A 15,468-nucleotide genomic window follows, 5' to 3' on the forward strand; every position below is an offset into this window, starting at 1 on the left:
TGTAAATTATTTGAAGAAGAAAAATGAATATATTTATAGCAATTTTTATGGCAACACCTGCTCGCTTTCTTCGATAATCTATCATGTATTAGTGAGATGCTGCACGTTAGTTGATAACCGAAACTCACCTCGTCGACCCACTCCTCAACAGTAGTATCATCTTCACCTGTTGCATTCTCCGCAGCGATCTGGGTGAGTTGCTCGCGACACAATTTGCGCCATTCGTTCCACTTGTTGACGAGCATTTTGCGCTGAGTGAGCAACTCGGCACTGACATTCGACTCTTCGGCTGCATCCTCGTCTTCGAAAGTACGAGAGTAATCTCTGAGATTCTTTCTAATCTTCTTCTGCTCATCCTTAGGGAGAAGCGTTTTTGGTCTAGGTCTCCAAAGGAATTGTTTGAATTTCTCGATAGACGTTTTGACGACTTCTTGACCCTTGAGATCCCAGATTGCGTAGCCATTCTCGGCCTGGTGTCTCCAGAAGGATGCACTCGCAGCGAGGAATCTACCACTAGGATCCCACTCAATATCGGTTACGCCGTAGAATTCAACCTGGGCAATCTGTGCAATGTCCTCCTTCTTCTCATCCATCCCATAATCCACATCCCACAACTCAAGGTCGAATTTAGATTGAGAGCCGATGGTCGACAGCACGAGGTATCTGCCGCGAGGGTTCCAGTGGATAGTATTGACGGATTTGTTGTCGAGCGTCTTAAGCAATTTGAAATCACCCTTAGTTTTGTCTAGTTGGTAGAAGGAGACGCAGGATTTGACGAGCACACCTGGTGCCATTTGCTGCGAGTTGGATGTATCAGACTGAGTGATGATAGTGAAACGTTCACCGCGAGGCTCCCAAGCGAAGAAAGTGACTATATCCTTCAACTCGACGACTTCAACAGGATAGTCTTTCTCACGCAAGCGGAATATCTCGAGATTGCAGAACATTGACTTTTTAGTCTTGGTATGACGGTTGACCTGCACACAGAGGAAATCACCCTGGTTGTGCCAGTTGAGTTTCGCGCTGGATACGTTGAACAGATTCTTAGAGCGCAGAATCTGGCGGGATGGGAATGCCATCAACGTTACACGTGCTGGCTGGTTTTCCACTTCAGGCGTCCAATATGCAAGCATATTCTCGCGCACTCCCTTGCCGCTATGCGCATTCTGCGCGTCTTTGTCTCCCCATGGACACCAGTCGAAATCGACAACACCGGGGATCTTAAGTGACTTTTTGTCGACGAGATTCATGTCAGGGATTGAGTAGATGGATATTTGCTGACCGGGGACGAGTCTGCCGATAAACTTCTCATCACCTGACCACTTGAGATGCGGCCAAGGCATCTTGCCTGGGGTGGTAGGGAAAGTGCGGAGAAGCTCGCCGGTCTTTATGTCCCAAACGGCGAGACTGTTGCCTTGGTCTTCTGGAGAGAAAGGACAGAGAGTAGAAGAACCCGGTGGAGGGAGAACGATAGGCTCATTTGACCAGGTAATAAAGTAGTTCTCTTTAGGAGAAAAGTCGATGAGTTTTACGTTTGGATGGGCGAATCTAGACACCTGAGACAAGTTTGGACCACCGTAGAGAATGACACCTTGACGGTGGAGAGTACCAATGTAAGTGCCTTGTGGAGAGAAGGAGACGTAAGAGTTAGTCCAGTTGTGTTTTGAGTGGGTGGTTTCTGGAGGGTTGTTGCGGTTGTTATAGTTGAGTTGAACGTCGTCGGCGAGGTGGGTGAGGAACTGGTCTCTACCTCGAGGATCATTAAGCCAAGACTTGAGATGGTCTTTGGGGTTGTGAGGGGGAATAGTAGGTTCAGTGTACTCATCGGAAGCATTAAGGTAGGCGTCGATCTGAGAGAATTTGTTGATCTTGAACGTGTGCTTTGAATCGAATGGAGAATCATCGAGCTTGTTGATTAAGGTGTTTGCCTCATTTGAGGATTTGAGAGTGAGGAATATGTAGCCATCAGATTTGCCTTGGTTGAGTGGCATGTAAAACTGGTCATCACTAACATCAATACCAGCTTTGGCAGAGATAGCCTTGGTTAAAGCTTTGAATAACTTTGATTGTTTTTCTGGGGAGATGATTGGCATTCCATCGAGTACAACGATAGAGTCGAGTGGGTTGATGGGTTCGATGGAGTGTTTGGCGTAGATGTCCGTGTAGTCTGTGGTGTCTGCGGGGTTTTCCATCGTTGTTATAGTCGAAGAAGGAAGACTTGAAATATTCAAGTGAATTTGAGATTTAATAGTTGAAGCAAGGAGACTTGAAATATTCAAGGGTAAATTAAATAGTAAAGCAAACTACAAAAATAATAGAAACTATTTACTCAATACCCTTTTCACCTTTTTTAACATGAGATAGAACCAGTAATAGTTGAGTGTGGATAGGGTGATGGTTCCACAGATGTAAGTGAGTATTGTGGGTGTTGAAAGGTAGTACCTGTTATAAGTCATAGATTCAATCATTTGCCATACTAAGTGAGTTCCAATAACGATTCTAGCCACAAAAAAGGTCAAGATGAGGGAAATTCCATTGAAATACCACAAGTAACCACCTTTCCAACCAGGAATTCTATCCATGAACCAGTTAACGTTAACAAAAGGCGTTGATAACTCGAATAAAAGGAATTTGTAACCAAAGTTCATTAAGAAAGGTTGGAATGATAGTAACATCATTGAGAAACACGCTAATCCATGGAGAGTGAAGGGTATATCGTGTAGCTGTATTGATGTTATACTGTCCCATAAGAAATATCCCATTGAAACCGCATGTAATTGACCAACCAACGAGTTGTAACTGAATATTTGATATCTATCGAGTGGTTCTAGGTGATATAAGTATAAACAAGGTGCTATAACCAATATTGAATGCAACAATGCCACTAAATGACAATTGAATTGCTTCTTTTCCTTGTTATAAATACCCTCAATCGGTTTAAACACCCATCCACCCATCCACTCCACTAAACTACATCCAATGAATGATATCGTAAATAGATTCAAGTGATTTGATAGGTGGGGGAGGTGTTTTAATATCTCTAATCTCATTGGTGGATCCTTCTTGGTTGTTTACTATCAACAGTTAATGTCCGAGTATGGCGCTATAAACTACGGTGATATTTCTACTTATTTATCTAATAAACAATCGAAATTAAATAATCAAAATGACAAGGATTTCACTGTCAAATCAAATCTCTTTTCTGGCTTGAAGTTGCATGTCAGTTGCCGTGCTATCTCTTCATCTCCACCATCTCACCCACTCAACCCCAGGTTAACGGATATACCAACCCTTCTCTCTCCCAACTACGCAGAATTATCATCGAAAATGGCGGCGTCTATCTCCACTATCTCAACAACAAATCAGACGTCACTCACATCATCTCAAACAATCTCACTCCCAGGAAAATTATTCAATTTAAAAACATCAAATGTTGTACCCCAAAGTGGCTGCTAGACTCTCTCTCTCACAGATCTCTCCTCCCGTGGCAAAATTACATGCTAATCTCTGACCACTCTCAGAGGAAAATTTTCACTAACAACTCTCCCAACAAACACACTGAATCCTTACTGCAATCTGAACAGTGGAGACAGCAAAACACGGCTCAATCTGATAGCTTTCTTGAATCGTATTACTCAAACTCACGCCTACACTTTCTAAGCTCGGGTAAGGCTTCTTTGAAGGAGCTGGTGGGGTGTGCGCAGCGCAGTGTCGATGAGGGTGGTGAAACAGTGCAAGCGGAAGGTGATCAGGGTACACAACACACACACGACACCCACCAATCTCGCACAATCTTCCACGTAGACATGGACTCCTTCTTCGTTTCAGCCTCTCTCTCTCTCCCAAAGCACTCTCATCTGCGCGAGTCTCCTGTAGCGATATCCCACTCCTCCTCTTCCTCCCACGCCTCCACTTCCGAACTAGCCAGCGTCAACTACAAAGCGCGTGAGCGTGGCGTGCGCAACGGGATGGTAAAGTCGACTGCTCTGGCACTATGTCCCACGCTCATCACCCTTCCCTACGACTTCACGCTCTACAATGCCATTACGGTGCAGTTATACACGATCCTCTTGCGCAACTGTGCGCGTGTCGAGGCGGTGTCTGTGGACGAGGCGCTGCTGGAGATGGAGGTGAAGGTGGTTGAGGGCGGGAGAGAAAATGGGAGCGGGATTGCGCCTTCACATTTACCCACCGCCCACTCCGTAGCTATCAAAATACGCGCAGAGATACAGTCCCTGACACGGTGCACGGCCAGCGTCGGTATCGGGAGCAGTATTCTCCTCGCGAAGCTCGCCACAAGACAAGCTAAACCTAACGGTATTTTCCATCTGCATGACCATCTTGCCACCAATTTCCTTGCTCCTCTCCCCTTCGATGCCCTGCCTGGGGTCGGTGGCGAGACAGCGCGCAAGCTGCAGGCGCTCAACGCAGAAACTATCGGTGATCTGCTTGCACGAGTGCGCTTGGGGGATGTCCAGCGGGTGCTTGGGCAGAAGAAAGGTGAAATGATCTGGAACTATGCACATGGAATAGATACCCGCCCTCTAAAACTGGCGAATGAGACACACAACCATAAAAGACAGTCCGTCAGCGCTGAAGTGAATTACGGGATCCGGTTCGAGGGTGTGGATGAAACGCGGCGATTTTTCACTAACCTCGCTAATGAGCTGGGTAGACGACTTAAAGCAAACAAGTGCAGAGGCGGACAGTTGACAGTTAAGCTCATGGTGCGCAGTAAGGACGCCCCTAAGGAACCTGCTAAGTTTCTCGGTCATGGTGTTGTCGATAATCTCAGTAGGAGCGCTCCTCTCGCTTCTGGTAACAAGGCAGATGTGGGTGCGGGTCGGAGCGGGAAGGGGAATGCGGACTGTACTGATGATCCTGCCATCATCGCTCAGTGCGCTTGGCATATCTTCTCTTCCCTTGCCATAGACGTCCGAGAACTCAGAGGTGTCGGCTTTCAAGTGGGTAAATTGTTCCACGATGGTGTGGATGATGCTAGTCGTAAAAAGGAAATTGTAATTGAAAGAAATAAAGACAAGGAGACGGAGAAAGGAAAAGGGAAAGAAGGGATTGAGAGCTTTTTCAAGAAACCTTCACATAGGAGCTCGGCAATCGCACAACCTAGCACCAGCTCCACCAGCAGCAGCGCCAGCACGAAAACTAACGCTGCTAGTGACGTGATAGATATATCGAGTGACGTGGATGAATCGAGCTCAGATAACCTGGGCCAATTGCAAGTACCAAAATTGCACACGCCACACACATCACACACTCCGCACTCTCGACATATTCCCTCCTCCACATTCACATCCACATCCGACGATAGCATAAATAGCACAACTACAATGCCGACTCAGGCTGATCGCACTGTTTGGAAGGCTATCCCGCGCAGTATCCGCAAGGAGGTCCTAGACGAGCGTGCACGGGTGCAAAATGCCCTACGCACGCCCTTCAAGGTTCCTTTTAAGAGGGGTGAGAAGGGGGAAAAAGGGGAAAAGGAGAAGGCGTTAGCGCAAGAGAAAAAGAAGAAAAGAGAGAAGAAAATGGAAATGGAGCAAGGGAAGGAGAAAGCACAAACAGATGTAGGCAGGAGTGACAGTGGTGATGACGATGATGATATGGCTCAAGCTGTGTCAGTGAATCATCCTAGTCTTGATCCTGATCCTGATCTTGAGCAACACCGCCGCGTTGGTAGTGACAAACACATTCACCACAACAGTGACCTTAGCAATTACAACAATCTCATGCCCACACCCACGTCATCGGTATACATGTTGCCTTCGCAAGCCGATCCGAGCGTCTGGCGCGCGCTGCCGTCGTCTATCCGCAACGAAGTCCTCAGTGACCGCCAAGCACTATCGCGCGCGACGAACAAGCGTGTACGGGTGCATGTGTCGCCGGAAGCAGGGGTGGAAGGAGAAGGAGAAGCAGCTTCAAACTCATACTCAACTTCCACACCGTCATCCGACCGCACCGCGCACACACAGCACTCATCGCACACCCCCCTTCTCACACCCTCCGTGCACCTCAAACCGACGCAGGCGGATGCAGAGGTGTGGCGTGCGTTGCCGTCAACCATCCGCAAGGAAATTTTGGGGGAGCGAAAAGAGCAGGAAAAAGAGAAGCAGAAGCAGAAGGAGCAAACCACTAGCATCGCCTCAGATACCCTTCCTTCACCCTCCCTCATCGCACCTAACAGCCAGATAGACGGCGCGGTGTGGCGTGAGCTGCCGCCGAGTGTACGGCGCAACCTGTTTGAGGAGATGAGAGAGGAGCGTGGGGAGGGAAGGGGGCGAGAGGAGCAAGAAAAGCGAGATCAGGAGAAACAGAGAAAGAAGCAGAGAATGGAAAAGACGCATAACACCCATACAGAACAACCAACCATAACACACAAATCTAATATGAAAGCTCAGCGCTCAAAAGCTGCAGTACTGATGCACAGGGTTGATATGGGGGACATAGTGAGCGTGGTAGAGCAGTGGCTGGACACGTTCCACACTCAGGGCCCGCTTGCGCGTGACGTAGATAGGATAAAGCTGTACATGCAGAAATCGTTGACAGAGGATACGGAGGGGATGGCCAAGACGCGCGTGCTGCTGAAGATGTGGAAGCGGAAGCAGGCTGAGTGGGTTTATGGCTCGGAAGTAGATGCAGTGGCAGTGGACTCTCTATGGCAACACGCCTTTGACGACGTCAAGCAGTGCGTAGATGAGATTGTCATGTCCAAGTGGGGATGTCGGCTGAGTGTGAAGTGAAGTGAGGTGGTAGGAATGATTGTATAATTTGTATAAGTAGTTAGCATGTAAAGATAGTGTAGCGTTTAGCATGTATTAGTATTCATATTGACGTTAATGAAAGAAATAGGAAGTGATATGTCTTGCTATTCACTTGGACAATCAACCAAATTAGCTCCCACCAAACAGCTTATTCCAATCAAACAAGGTGTCGGAACAATCAGGCATGTCATCCATAACATCGAATAAGTTAGTAGGAGGTTTGGAGAAGCGGGAGGAGGAACTGGATGAGGTGTCAAACGTATTGGTACTCTCCGCAATGGAGGTGTCGAAAGACTGCGACTTGCGCTCTTTCAGCACGTGCTCGTAATCCGCAATCGCTTTGTCGCCATAATTGTAAGAAATGTAGTGGCGCTCTACTTTTTAAATGAGTGACTTGTCGTCGGTGTCTGGACTGAGTTAAAATGGAGTGTCTAAGAAAAATAACAGCACACGACTTCAATATCCCATTTGTAGCTGTGCAAGTGTATTACACAAGTATTTACATGCAACTCATATCTCACACTCTGTCTTGTTAAAACATATCTATGCAAATTTAAAGTTAGAAAGTGAGTCACAAAAAGTGAAACAGATGGCCTACGATTGTGTAAAACTGGATCAATGCTTTCTTAGCACGTGTTGAAGACTTAGGCACACCTTTCTAGCATCGTCGTTAATTGCAAACCTAAAGCACAACCTCAAGCTTATTCGCACTTTGGCATATGTGAAGATTGGAATCTTTGAAGAGAGGCGGGTAGGTGCTCTCAATAATATAAAGGAATAAAGAACACAAAAAAAGTAAAGATCTCTTATAACACCTTGTTTATAAGGGGAATCAATTTGCCTAATACAAATTAGAGTGAGATAGTGCTTGAGAGATAAAGTCCATTGTCGATAGATAGATCTCCAGGTTTCCGGATTTCTAAATTTCTAATATTTCCATGTAAGATATTTCCAAGTATGGTGGATAAAGGTCCCGCTGAAAGAAGGAAAACGAATTACGTGGGTGTAATGTGAAGGTTCTCCCTTGCAAACGCTATTTTAGCGTCTGCGTTGAGTGCGTCAATTTTAACCTCAGAGCCACCTCTAGTAGAGCCATCTAAGCCAGCGATAAGGAATCTGTTAGCGAACCCAACGACCTGGGTTGCTCTATTCTGCGCGCCCTCACTAAGATTGATAGTTTGAGCGTCTGCGATGAGGAGACCGGAGAAACAAGGGGGAAGGAGGACTTGAACGGGGCCTTTCTTTGACTTTGCTTGAAGGCGTAAGGGGAGTCTGGAGGGACAGTCAACGACTTCAACCTTTACTCTACCAGATTTGGAGGAAGCTTCGACGGTGGCGATACCAGAGCCCCCGGAAACCCAAACTCTAACGTCTACATAGCCATCATTGGTTTCAAATCTGGCAGAAGGACCTTGAAGGGCAGCTTCCGTGTCATTTTCAGCAGTGTGGAAGGCAGCACCAGTTGCAATATGGAAAGAGCCCCTAATAGGCATTCTATGGGTTTGTCGAAGGTGAGCCTGTTGAGGGTGTAGACCGGCAGGGGGCGCGGGGACAGCGTAATTAGGTTGAGGGTGGTTGAGATCTATGGGAGTGTAGCTGTATGGCTCTGGTGGCTGGAATATATTCGAGGTAGTCGACATATCACTGCGTGGTGTATGTGCTTTTACAGCCGGTGGAAAGGGTGATTTGAATGAGCCAAAGTCATCCTTATCTTTGGTGGTGAACGTGGACCTGGGAACCTAATTAATTTTCAGTTTATCATTTACTTCTTTAACCCACATGACTCGCGTATTGAACCAAAGCCAACGCTGCTTAAACCACAACCACCAAATTCCATCTAATTTTCATTTTCATTTTTATGTTGGATACTAAGAATGGCCAATTCACCGATACTTACAATAGATCTGTTCTTCTCCGCGGTGTAAATCTCGCTGATTCAAAGATACCGAATGATCAACCGACGCAGCTATCTGATGGCTTTTATGAGAATGCTGAAAATGGCTCTGTATCCTACACTCAACGCCCGTTCCCTGCTCACTCCCTCAATTCGCACTCAAATCGCCTGAAATCCTTTGGATACAACTGCATTCGTTACGTAATCACTTGGGAATCTTTAGAACACGCTGGCCCTGGTATCTACGACGAGAATTTCATTTCACACACTATCCACACACTCCGTACTCTCAAAAGTTACGGCTTTTACGTATACCTAGACCCTCATCAAGACATTTGGAGTCGCTTTGTTGGCGGTTCTGGCGCTCCGATATGGACTATACACGCTTGTGGTATGCAACCACGTCATTTCACTTCTACCAATGCTGCTCTCATCCACAATGAGTGGATGGACGGTGCACACGACTTCCCTGATATGATTTGGGCGACTAATTAGTGGGTTTGGCATAAGCCTATACACTCCCTCTGACATCCACACTCCAGCTATAGACTCGCTGCTTATACCATTTTCACCCTTTTTTTCGCTGGCAAAACTTATGCTCCTCGCTGCATAATTGATGGCGTCAACATACAAGACTACCTCCAGACACACTACTTTAACGCATACCACCACCTAGCCAAGGCAATACACAACGCCGGTGATTTAGAAGACTCGTGTGTTCTCGGCTGGGACTCTATGAACGAGCCCTCGAATGGGCTCATCGGATACGCCCATATCGGCCATCTCCATCCTGAGCAAAAGGTCAAGCTTGGCACCTGCCCCACCCCATACCAGGCTTTTCTTTTGGGCATGGGTCACACTACAACTATCCAAGACTGGGATTTCTCTAGCTTGGGTCCGAAGCGAAGACACGACGTAACTGTGAGACCGGACGGTGTGACGGCGTGGTTGAGTGAAGCTGATGAGCCAGGTGGCAAGAGTAGATGGGGTTGGACGCGCCACCCCGAATGGCAATTAGGCAGGTGTATATGGGCGCAGCATGGTGTATGGGATGATGGTGATGATGGTGATGATGGTGGTGTTAGTAGTGGCAACGGCAGTGGCACAGGACGGATCCTCCAACCGCACTACTTTGCACCCACATCTTCACACACCACTTCCACGCTTTTCGTCGATACATTTTGGAAGGAGTTTATGCACAAGTGGGCAGAGTGTATTCGCTCTGCCCACCCCCGTGCCATTCTCTGGATAGCTCCACCCGTATTTGAGCCACCGTGCTACTTCGACGAGGGCATGCTGCAGCGCCGCGCGGTGCTCTCGCACCACTACTACGATGGGCTGACGCTGATGACCAAAGACTGGCACTGCTTCAATGCAGATTCAGTGGGGTTGCTTCGCGGTGTATATGCCTCTGTTCTCTTCGCTCTCAAGCTCGGCGAGCGCGCTATCCGTCGCTCATTCGCGCGGCAGTTGGGTACGCTCAAGGAGGATGTCGCGGCCATGTCCACGTACACCTACCCCACTATGATCGGCGAAATTGGGATTCCGTTCGATATGAAGAGCACTAAACCGCGCAGTGCCCCTGGCGTACGCTCGCACGATTGGCTATACGATTATTCCCACCAGAGCAAGGCGATGGATGTCTCGCTAGGCGCTTGCGATGATACTAATTGCCTCAGTTACACCCTCTGGTCTTACGTCTCATCAAACACTCACGAATGGGGTGACGGATGGAATGGGGAGGATTTAAGTGTGTGGAGTTTAGATGACGTGGGTCGTAATGCAGCTAGCAGTCGTAACACGGGTAATAACCATAAAGTGGGTATCAATCACCCTCATGATGACACCTCCGCACTCATTCCCCTCGTTGAGACTAATTCCAACTCGAACTCCAACTCTAACGCGGATTCCTCCTCATCCTCCGCCTCTGTCACGGCCAACACGGATTGTTTAGACGGTTGCAGGGCTCCAGAATCCTTCATTCGCCCTTACTTGCAGTACACTGTCGGTGTGCCCCGATCGATGCACTATTCAATTTCACAGCGCAGGTTTGAAGCCAGAGTGGGTTGTGGGCGTGATGAGAAGGATGCAAGTGATGACAGTGATATTAGCGATGCAAACGATGTTAGTGATAGTAGTGATGCAAACAATTCAAACAACACACCCCAACCGAACTACTCCACTCAACTCTTCATTCCTCGCTTCTTCTTTACTAACCCTCTCATTCAAGTGTCAGAGGGATCGTATGAAATCGTACATGATAAAGTGTACTGGTCGTACGACCTTTCCAACAGGCGCGACAAATTTATCACAGTCACTGAGTCGCCCTCTCCAACACGCCCAAACCCACCTATCAGGTCCGTATCACAATCTTTCATCGACATACTCTCAAACATAATAACAAAATTCATCAGGTAAAAGTAGACAAATTGTATTTCTAAAAATATTCAACATTAAATAAAGAATCACTTGGCGTGAGAGAGGAAATAGTTGACAAGACCTGCAGTTGAAGAGCTAAGATCTTTTGTGTCACCCTCGCCATGCAGCTTTGGGAGGATAGACTTTGCAAGAACCTTACCGAGCTCAACGCCCATTTGGTCAAATGAATTGATATCCCAGATTGCACCCTGTACGAATATCTTGTGTTCGTAGAGTGCAATCAGTGCACCAAGTGTGGCTGGTGTTATTTTCTGACACACTATAGTGTTAGTTGGCTTGTTACCAGGGAATACCTTTGATTTGACGAGTGTTTCATTGGATGCTTGTGCACCCAACTCCTTCTTTACTTGCTCTTCATCCTTACCAAACGCCAACGCTTCAGGTTGAGCGAGTGCGTTGGAGAGGAGAATACGGTGATGGTCGCCAATTGGGTTGTGAGTCTCAACTGGGAAGATGAAATCACATGGGATAAGCTTCGTACCTTGGTGGATCAGTTGGTAGAATGCGTGTTGACCATTAGTACCCGCTTGACCCCAGATTATTGGACCAGTTTGGTAGTCAACGTGCTGACCACCCTTGGTGATATATTTACCGTTTGATTCCATGTCACCCTGTTTAACTTGTTTAGTAAAACAATCTCGCCAACCATTACCACACTTACTTGTTGGAAATAGTCAGCGAATTTGTGCATATATTGGTCGTATGGTAATATAGCGTGTGTTTGTGCACCGTAAAAGTCGTTGTACCAGATACCCAACACAGCCATAAGTACTGGCAGATTTTGCTCGATTGGAGTGTTCTTGAAATGTAAATCGATATCGTGTGCACCACCGAGAAGCTGGTGGAAATTTTCATAACCAATTGCGATAGCAATAGAAAGACCGATAGCTGACCAAAGCGAGTAACGACCACCAACCCAGTCCCAGAATTGGAACATGTTCTTCTCATCTATACCAAACTCAGTGACGGCTTTGGTGTTAGTGGAGAGAGCAACGAAATGCTTAGCAACGTGCTTCTTATCCTTTGCGGACTCCAAGAACCAATCGCGTGAAGTGGTAGCGTTAGTGATGGTTTCTTGCGTAGTGAAAGTCTTAGAAGCGACGATGAAGAGGGTGTTTTCAGGGTCACACGCTTTCAAGACTTCAGCAATGTGGGTGCCGTCAATGTTGGACACAAAGTGGAAAGCAATATCACGCTTGACGTAGTGCTTCAAAGCCTCTGTAACCATAACAGGACCAAGATCAGAACCACCAATACCAATATTGACGACATTCTTGATTGGTTTTCCAGTGTAACCCTTCCAAGATTCGTCTCTGATGGCGTTTGAGAATTCCTTCATGTGTTGCAAAACCTTTGGCACATCAGCCACACCTTCTTCTTGTTGGTTGAGTTCACCAGAAACGTTACGTAAAGCGGTGTGGAGGACAGCTCTGCCTTCTGAGGTGTTAATGTGCTCGCCAGAGTACATTTCATCGCGCAGCTTCTCAACATTTGCCTCCTTAACGAGACTGAAAAGTGCGTTGAGTATGTCTTCGTTTACGAGGTTCTTGGAGTAGTCAAGGAATACATTAGCATCTGTATACTTTCCCTTGAATTCAGTTGACAGCTTCTCGAATCTCTGTGGGTCTTTAGCGAATAGCTGCTCGAGTGTGAGCGAATCCTTGTTGGATTCGTAGAGTTGTTGGAGTTTGTTCCAGGAAGCGTGAGCTGAGAAAGCTATGTCAGACGCATACTTGGCGCAGTTCACAGTCTAGCTCACCAGTTGCAGGCATGATGAGTGTTTGGGATAAACATTCGATTGCATCAGCGGTGCGTGTAAGTGAAAATTGTTATTTATTCTTTATAATGGTATATATTTGTACAGATACAGCTACATGGATATACATGCACTATTCCCTATAACGCTTCCTGCCCCGAGTGTTTTGCTCATCTTGGTCAGCCGCCTTAGTAAGACTAGCAGAATTCCGAGATTGGTTTATGTTTATTTGATCCTGTGGCTATTTGGGTATTCTTATGTTTACATCCTTTTTCACAGCTGTCCCAACCGGTTGTGATGGATAGCGTTTTATCTTCGGTGCATCTCCCGTATCTCCCGTGTTTCTTAACTCTTACATATTTCGGCACCTTTCCAACCCGTCCACTTCCTTCGGATCGGTCGCACTTCCCGAGGAATCAACGTCGATGATTCTATGTCCGGGCTAAGTGGGGTCATTAGAATGAGCTCTGAGTATATGTAGCACTTTCCCTTTCATCAAATTCAAATCCAACATTCTTCCATGTATTCAACTCATCCTTGTACAAATTTCCCTCTCATTAGTAGTGCTAGCAGTGGTAGCATTAAATTGTAGAGATTAAGTGATGAGAAAATGTCTTACATGGGCTTATAAGTGATGGGAGCGATTGAAAGTTAGCTCAGTTAGTTATAGATGATGCATGACTGTACAAACTTGTGATTCTTATGACGTGATTTAGACGAATTGCGGAATGCGGAAGCTGAGACAGTACATTTCCTGCAGTAAAATTAGGTTAGCATTTATCACCCAATCGATCTGTTTATCAACCCACCTTATTCGGAGCTACAGATCTAACGTGATGTAAGTTGTAATCATCGATATCAGGTGTGATAGGGTGATCTAGTGCATTTGTTGCTCTCTCACATATTTCCGCAGTCGCAAGTTGCTTATCTTCAGCCTTCGAAAAGCAGTGAACATGTACCATTGGCCGTGTCAGTGAGAGTGCTTGCTGGTTGTGTTTGTTTTGTTGCTGAATTTCAGTGTATGTCGGCTTAAAAGCATCTAAGAATTCTATTGCGGTTGCAGGTAAGTTCATCACGTAGTGATCAATGTAATCTTGTGGAGGATGAGTTGGGAATTGAGTAACCGATCTCTTTAGCTCCTTTTGTTGTTTTTGGGTGAGTATTGGTGTTGTTTCAGGGAATGGATTGGATTTGAGAGATTTGTGTGCAGATTTTATGAACTCCCTTCCATCCAAATTAGACGGTCTAACAAATGAGTCAACTTTATTTTGCTTGATATTATGTTTAAGCCAGTGAAAACTATCAGGATTGAGATCATTTGCTAAGAACCGTGTAGAATTTCTACCAGAAGGGATAGCGAAAGGGCCAACGCCAGCCATAACATCAGCGACAACTTGAAAAGGTTTGAAGAGGTTAATTATACGTGAGTGCTCAGTTGAGAGCCTTGAATTCCAATAAACTTTTGAGAAGTCAAAGGTGAAAACTGAATCAGATTCTTTTGTGGTGACTATATAGTTAGGAGCACCAGCTAAAAGCTCCATAGGGAAAACTCTGAATTGGTTATCAATAGTATCCAACTTGTTAACTACTGTGTCAATGTTTTGATTCTTGTCTAGAATGACTTGACCAATGAGATGTTTGTATGTATTAAACTCAGGTTTCAGATTAAAATGAGCCAGATGACCAGTCTGAGTAAAACCAGAAGGAGTTCCATCTTTTATAAGATGATGAGGTAATAACTGAGTGAAAATGTAATCAGCGTTGTAATTATCATACGACAAATCAAGTGTATGATGTTGTATAGTTGATTTGGTATTAGCAATCCAGTCAACAAGATAGTCGGGTAAGTCTAAATTTTCATTTGTGTTTAGAATAATAAGTCTCTCAGTTTCATTTAAAGTGACAACATTTGGCAGCTTATATTTATCGATAAGGAAAGATTTCAAGTGCTTGTTAGATAAAAAGTCTTTAGTCTTGTTTGCTTGGATTTTAATAGACAAAAGTTGAATTTTACTAGTAAACTTGTATTTATAACTCATTGTTGTGTGTTTTCAAGAGAAGATTACAAAATTTCTATTGAATCATTCCCTTACCTTTGTAGCCTTCAGAGGAAACACCAGAGATAGGGTTTGAATTTTGTTCTCTCATGTACTCTGTGGAAGCTTCTTGCCATTCCTTTGACATTGTTTGAGGTGGTGGTGCTGCGAATGATCTTATTCCGAAGTAAAGTGCAGCGGTTGCAGCCAAAGATGCTACAACACCAACAAATACCTTTGTATTACCACCTTCCTCGACGAGTGCTTTACGAGGCCCATGTGAGCCAAATGAAATGAAGTATGCTGTGATTGGATGAGAAATGGGAGTGTGCGTGTGATAAATAGGCCAACGCACCAGCTCTCTTCTCCTCCAAACTCAATTCATTCCAGTTCAATTTCTGCCTTTCAACGATTCCAGTGTAAACCGCTTGCTTCTCTTCAGTGGACAAGGTGTTCCAGCTGGCGTTTAGATTTGTAAGTGAAGGGAGTGTTGATTGACATCTAACACCGCTGAATTGCCTGGTACTCTTTAACGATAAATTTCTCAGCATTTTCACTTTAATT

General features: G+C 45.8%; 6 protein-coding genes across 6 annotated transcripts; 2 read left to right on the plus strand and 4 right to left on the minus strand.

Moving 5' to 3' along the window:
* Window positions 1-45: 45 nt before the first annotated feature.
* Window positions 46-2,192, minus strand: J056_002217 (Eukaryotic translation initiation factor 3 subunit B; the record flags this gene model as incomplete). Its single annotated transcript, XM_009268081.1, has 2 exons — window positions 46-78; window positions 129-2,192. 2 exons carry the CDS (start codon window positions 2,190-2,192, stop codon window positions 46-48), a joined length of 2,097 nt encoding a protein of 698 aa, XP_009266356.1.
* Window positions 2,193-3,087: 895 nt separating this feature from the next.
* On the plus strand, window positions 3,088-6,758 carry J056_002218 (DNA repair protein rev1; the record flags this gene model as incomplete). Its single annotated transcript, XM_009268082.1, has 2 exons — window positions 3,088-3,219; window positions 3,273-6,758. The coding sequence occupies 2 exons, from the start codon at window positions 3,088-3,090 to the stop codon at window positions 6,756-6,758; spliced, it is 3,618 nt and encodes a 1,205-aa protein (XP_009266357.1).
* A 1,016-nt stretch (window positions 6,759-7,774) lies between these two features.
* J056_002219 (uncharacterized protein) lies at window positions 7,775-8,419 on the minus strand (the record flags this gene model as incomplete). Its single annotated transcript, XM_009268083.1, has 1 exon — window positions 7,775-8,419. The coding sequence occupies one exon, from the start codon at window positions 8,417-8,419 to the stop codon at window positions 7,775-7,777; it is 645 nt and encodes a 214-aa protein (XP_009266358.1).
* A 218-nt stretch (window positions 8,420-8,637) lies between these two features.
* Window positions 8,638-11,091, plus strand: J056_002220 (uncharacterized protein; the record flags this gene model as incomplete). The annotated part of the gene is made up of 2 exons (XM_009268084.1): window positions 8,638-9,167; window positions 9,216-11,091. 2 exons carry the CDS (start codon window positions 8,638-8,640, stop codon window positions 11,089-11,091), a joined length of 2,406 nt encoding a protein of 801 aa, XP_009266359.1.
* Window positions 11,092-11,138: 47 nt separating this feature from the next.
* On the minus strand, window positions 11,139-12,884 carry J056_002221 (Glucose-6-phosphate isomerase; the record flags this gene model as incomplete). The annotated part of the gene is made up of 3 exons (XM_009268085.1): window positions 11,139-11,723; window positions 11,774-12,819; window positions 12,872-12,884. The coding sequence occupies 3 exons, from the start codon at window positions 12,882-12,884 to the stop codon at window positions 11,139-11,141; spliced, it is 1,644 nt and encodes a 547-aa protein (XP_009266360.1).
* Window positions 12,885-13,580: 696 nt separating this feature from the next.
* Window positions 13,581-15,455, minus strand: J056_002222 (tRNA (guanine(37)-N1)-methyltransferase; the record flags this gene model as incomplete). The annotated part of the gene is made up of 4 exons (XM_009268086.1): window positions 13,581-13,622; window positions 13,678-14,582; window positions 14,962-15,207; window positions 15,260-15,455. 4 exons carry the CDS (start codon window positions 15,453-15,455, stop codon window positions 13,581-13,583), a joined length of 1,389 nt encoding a protein of 462 aa, XP_009266361.1.
* Window positions 15,456-15,468: the final 13 nt, after the last annotated feature.

The sequence above is a fragment of the Wallemia ichthyophaga genome (genome assembly GCF_000400465.1).
Source record: "Wallemia ichthyophaga EXF-994 unplaced genomic scaffold scaffold2, whole genome shotgun sequence".
Classification (NCBI taxonomy): domain Eukaryota; kingdom Fungi; phylum Basidiomycota; class Wallemiomycetes; order Wallemiales; family Wallemiaceae; genus Wallemia; species Wallemia ichthyophaga.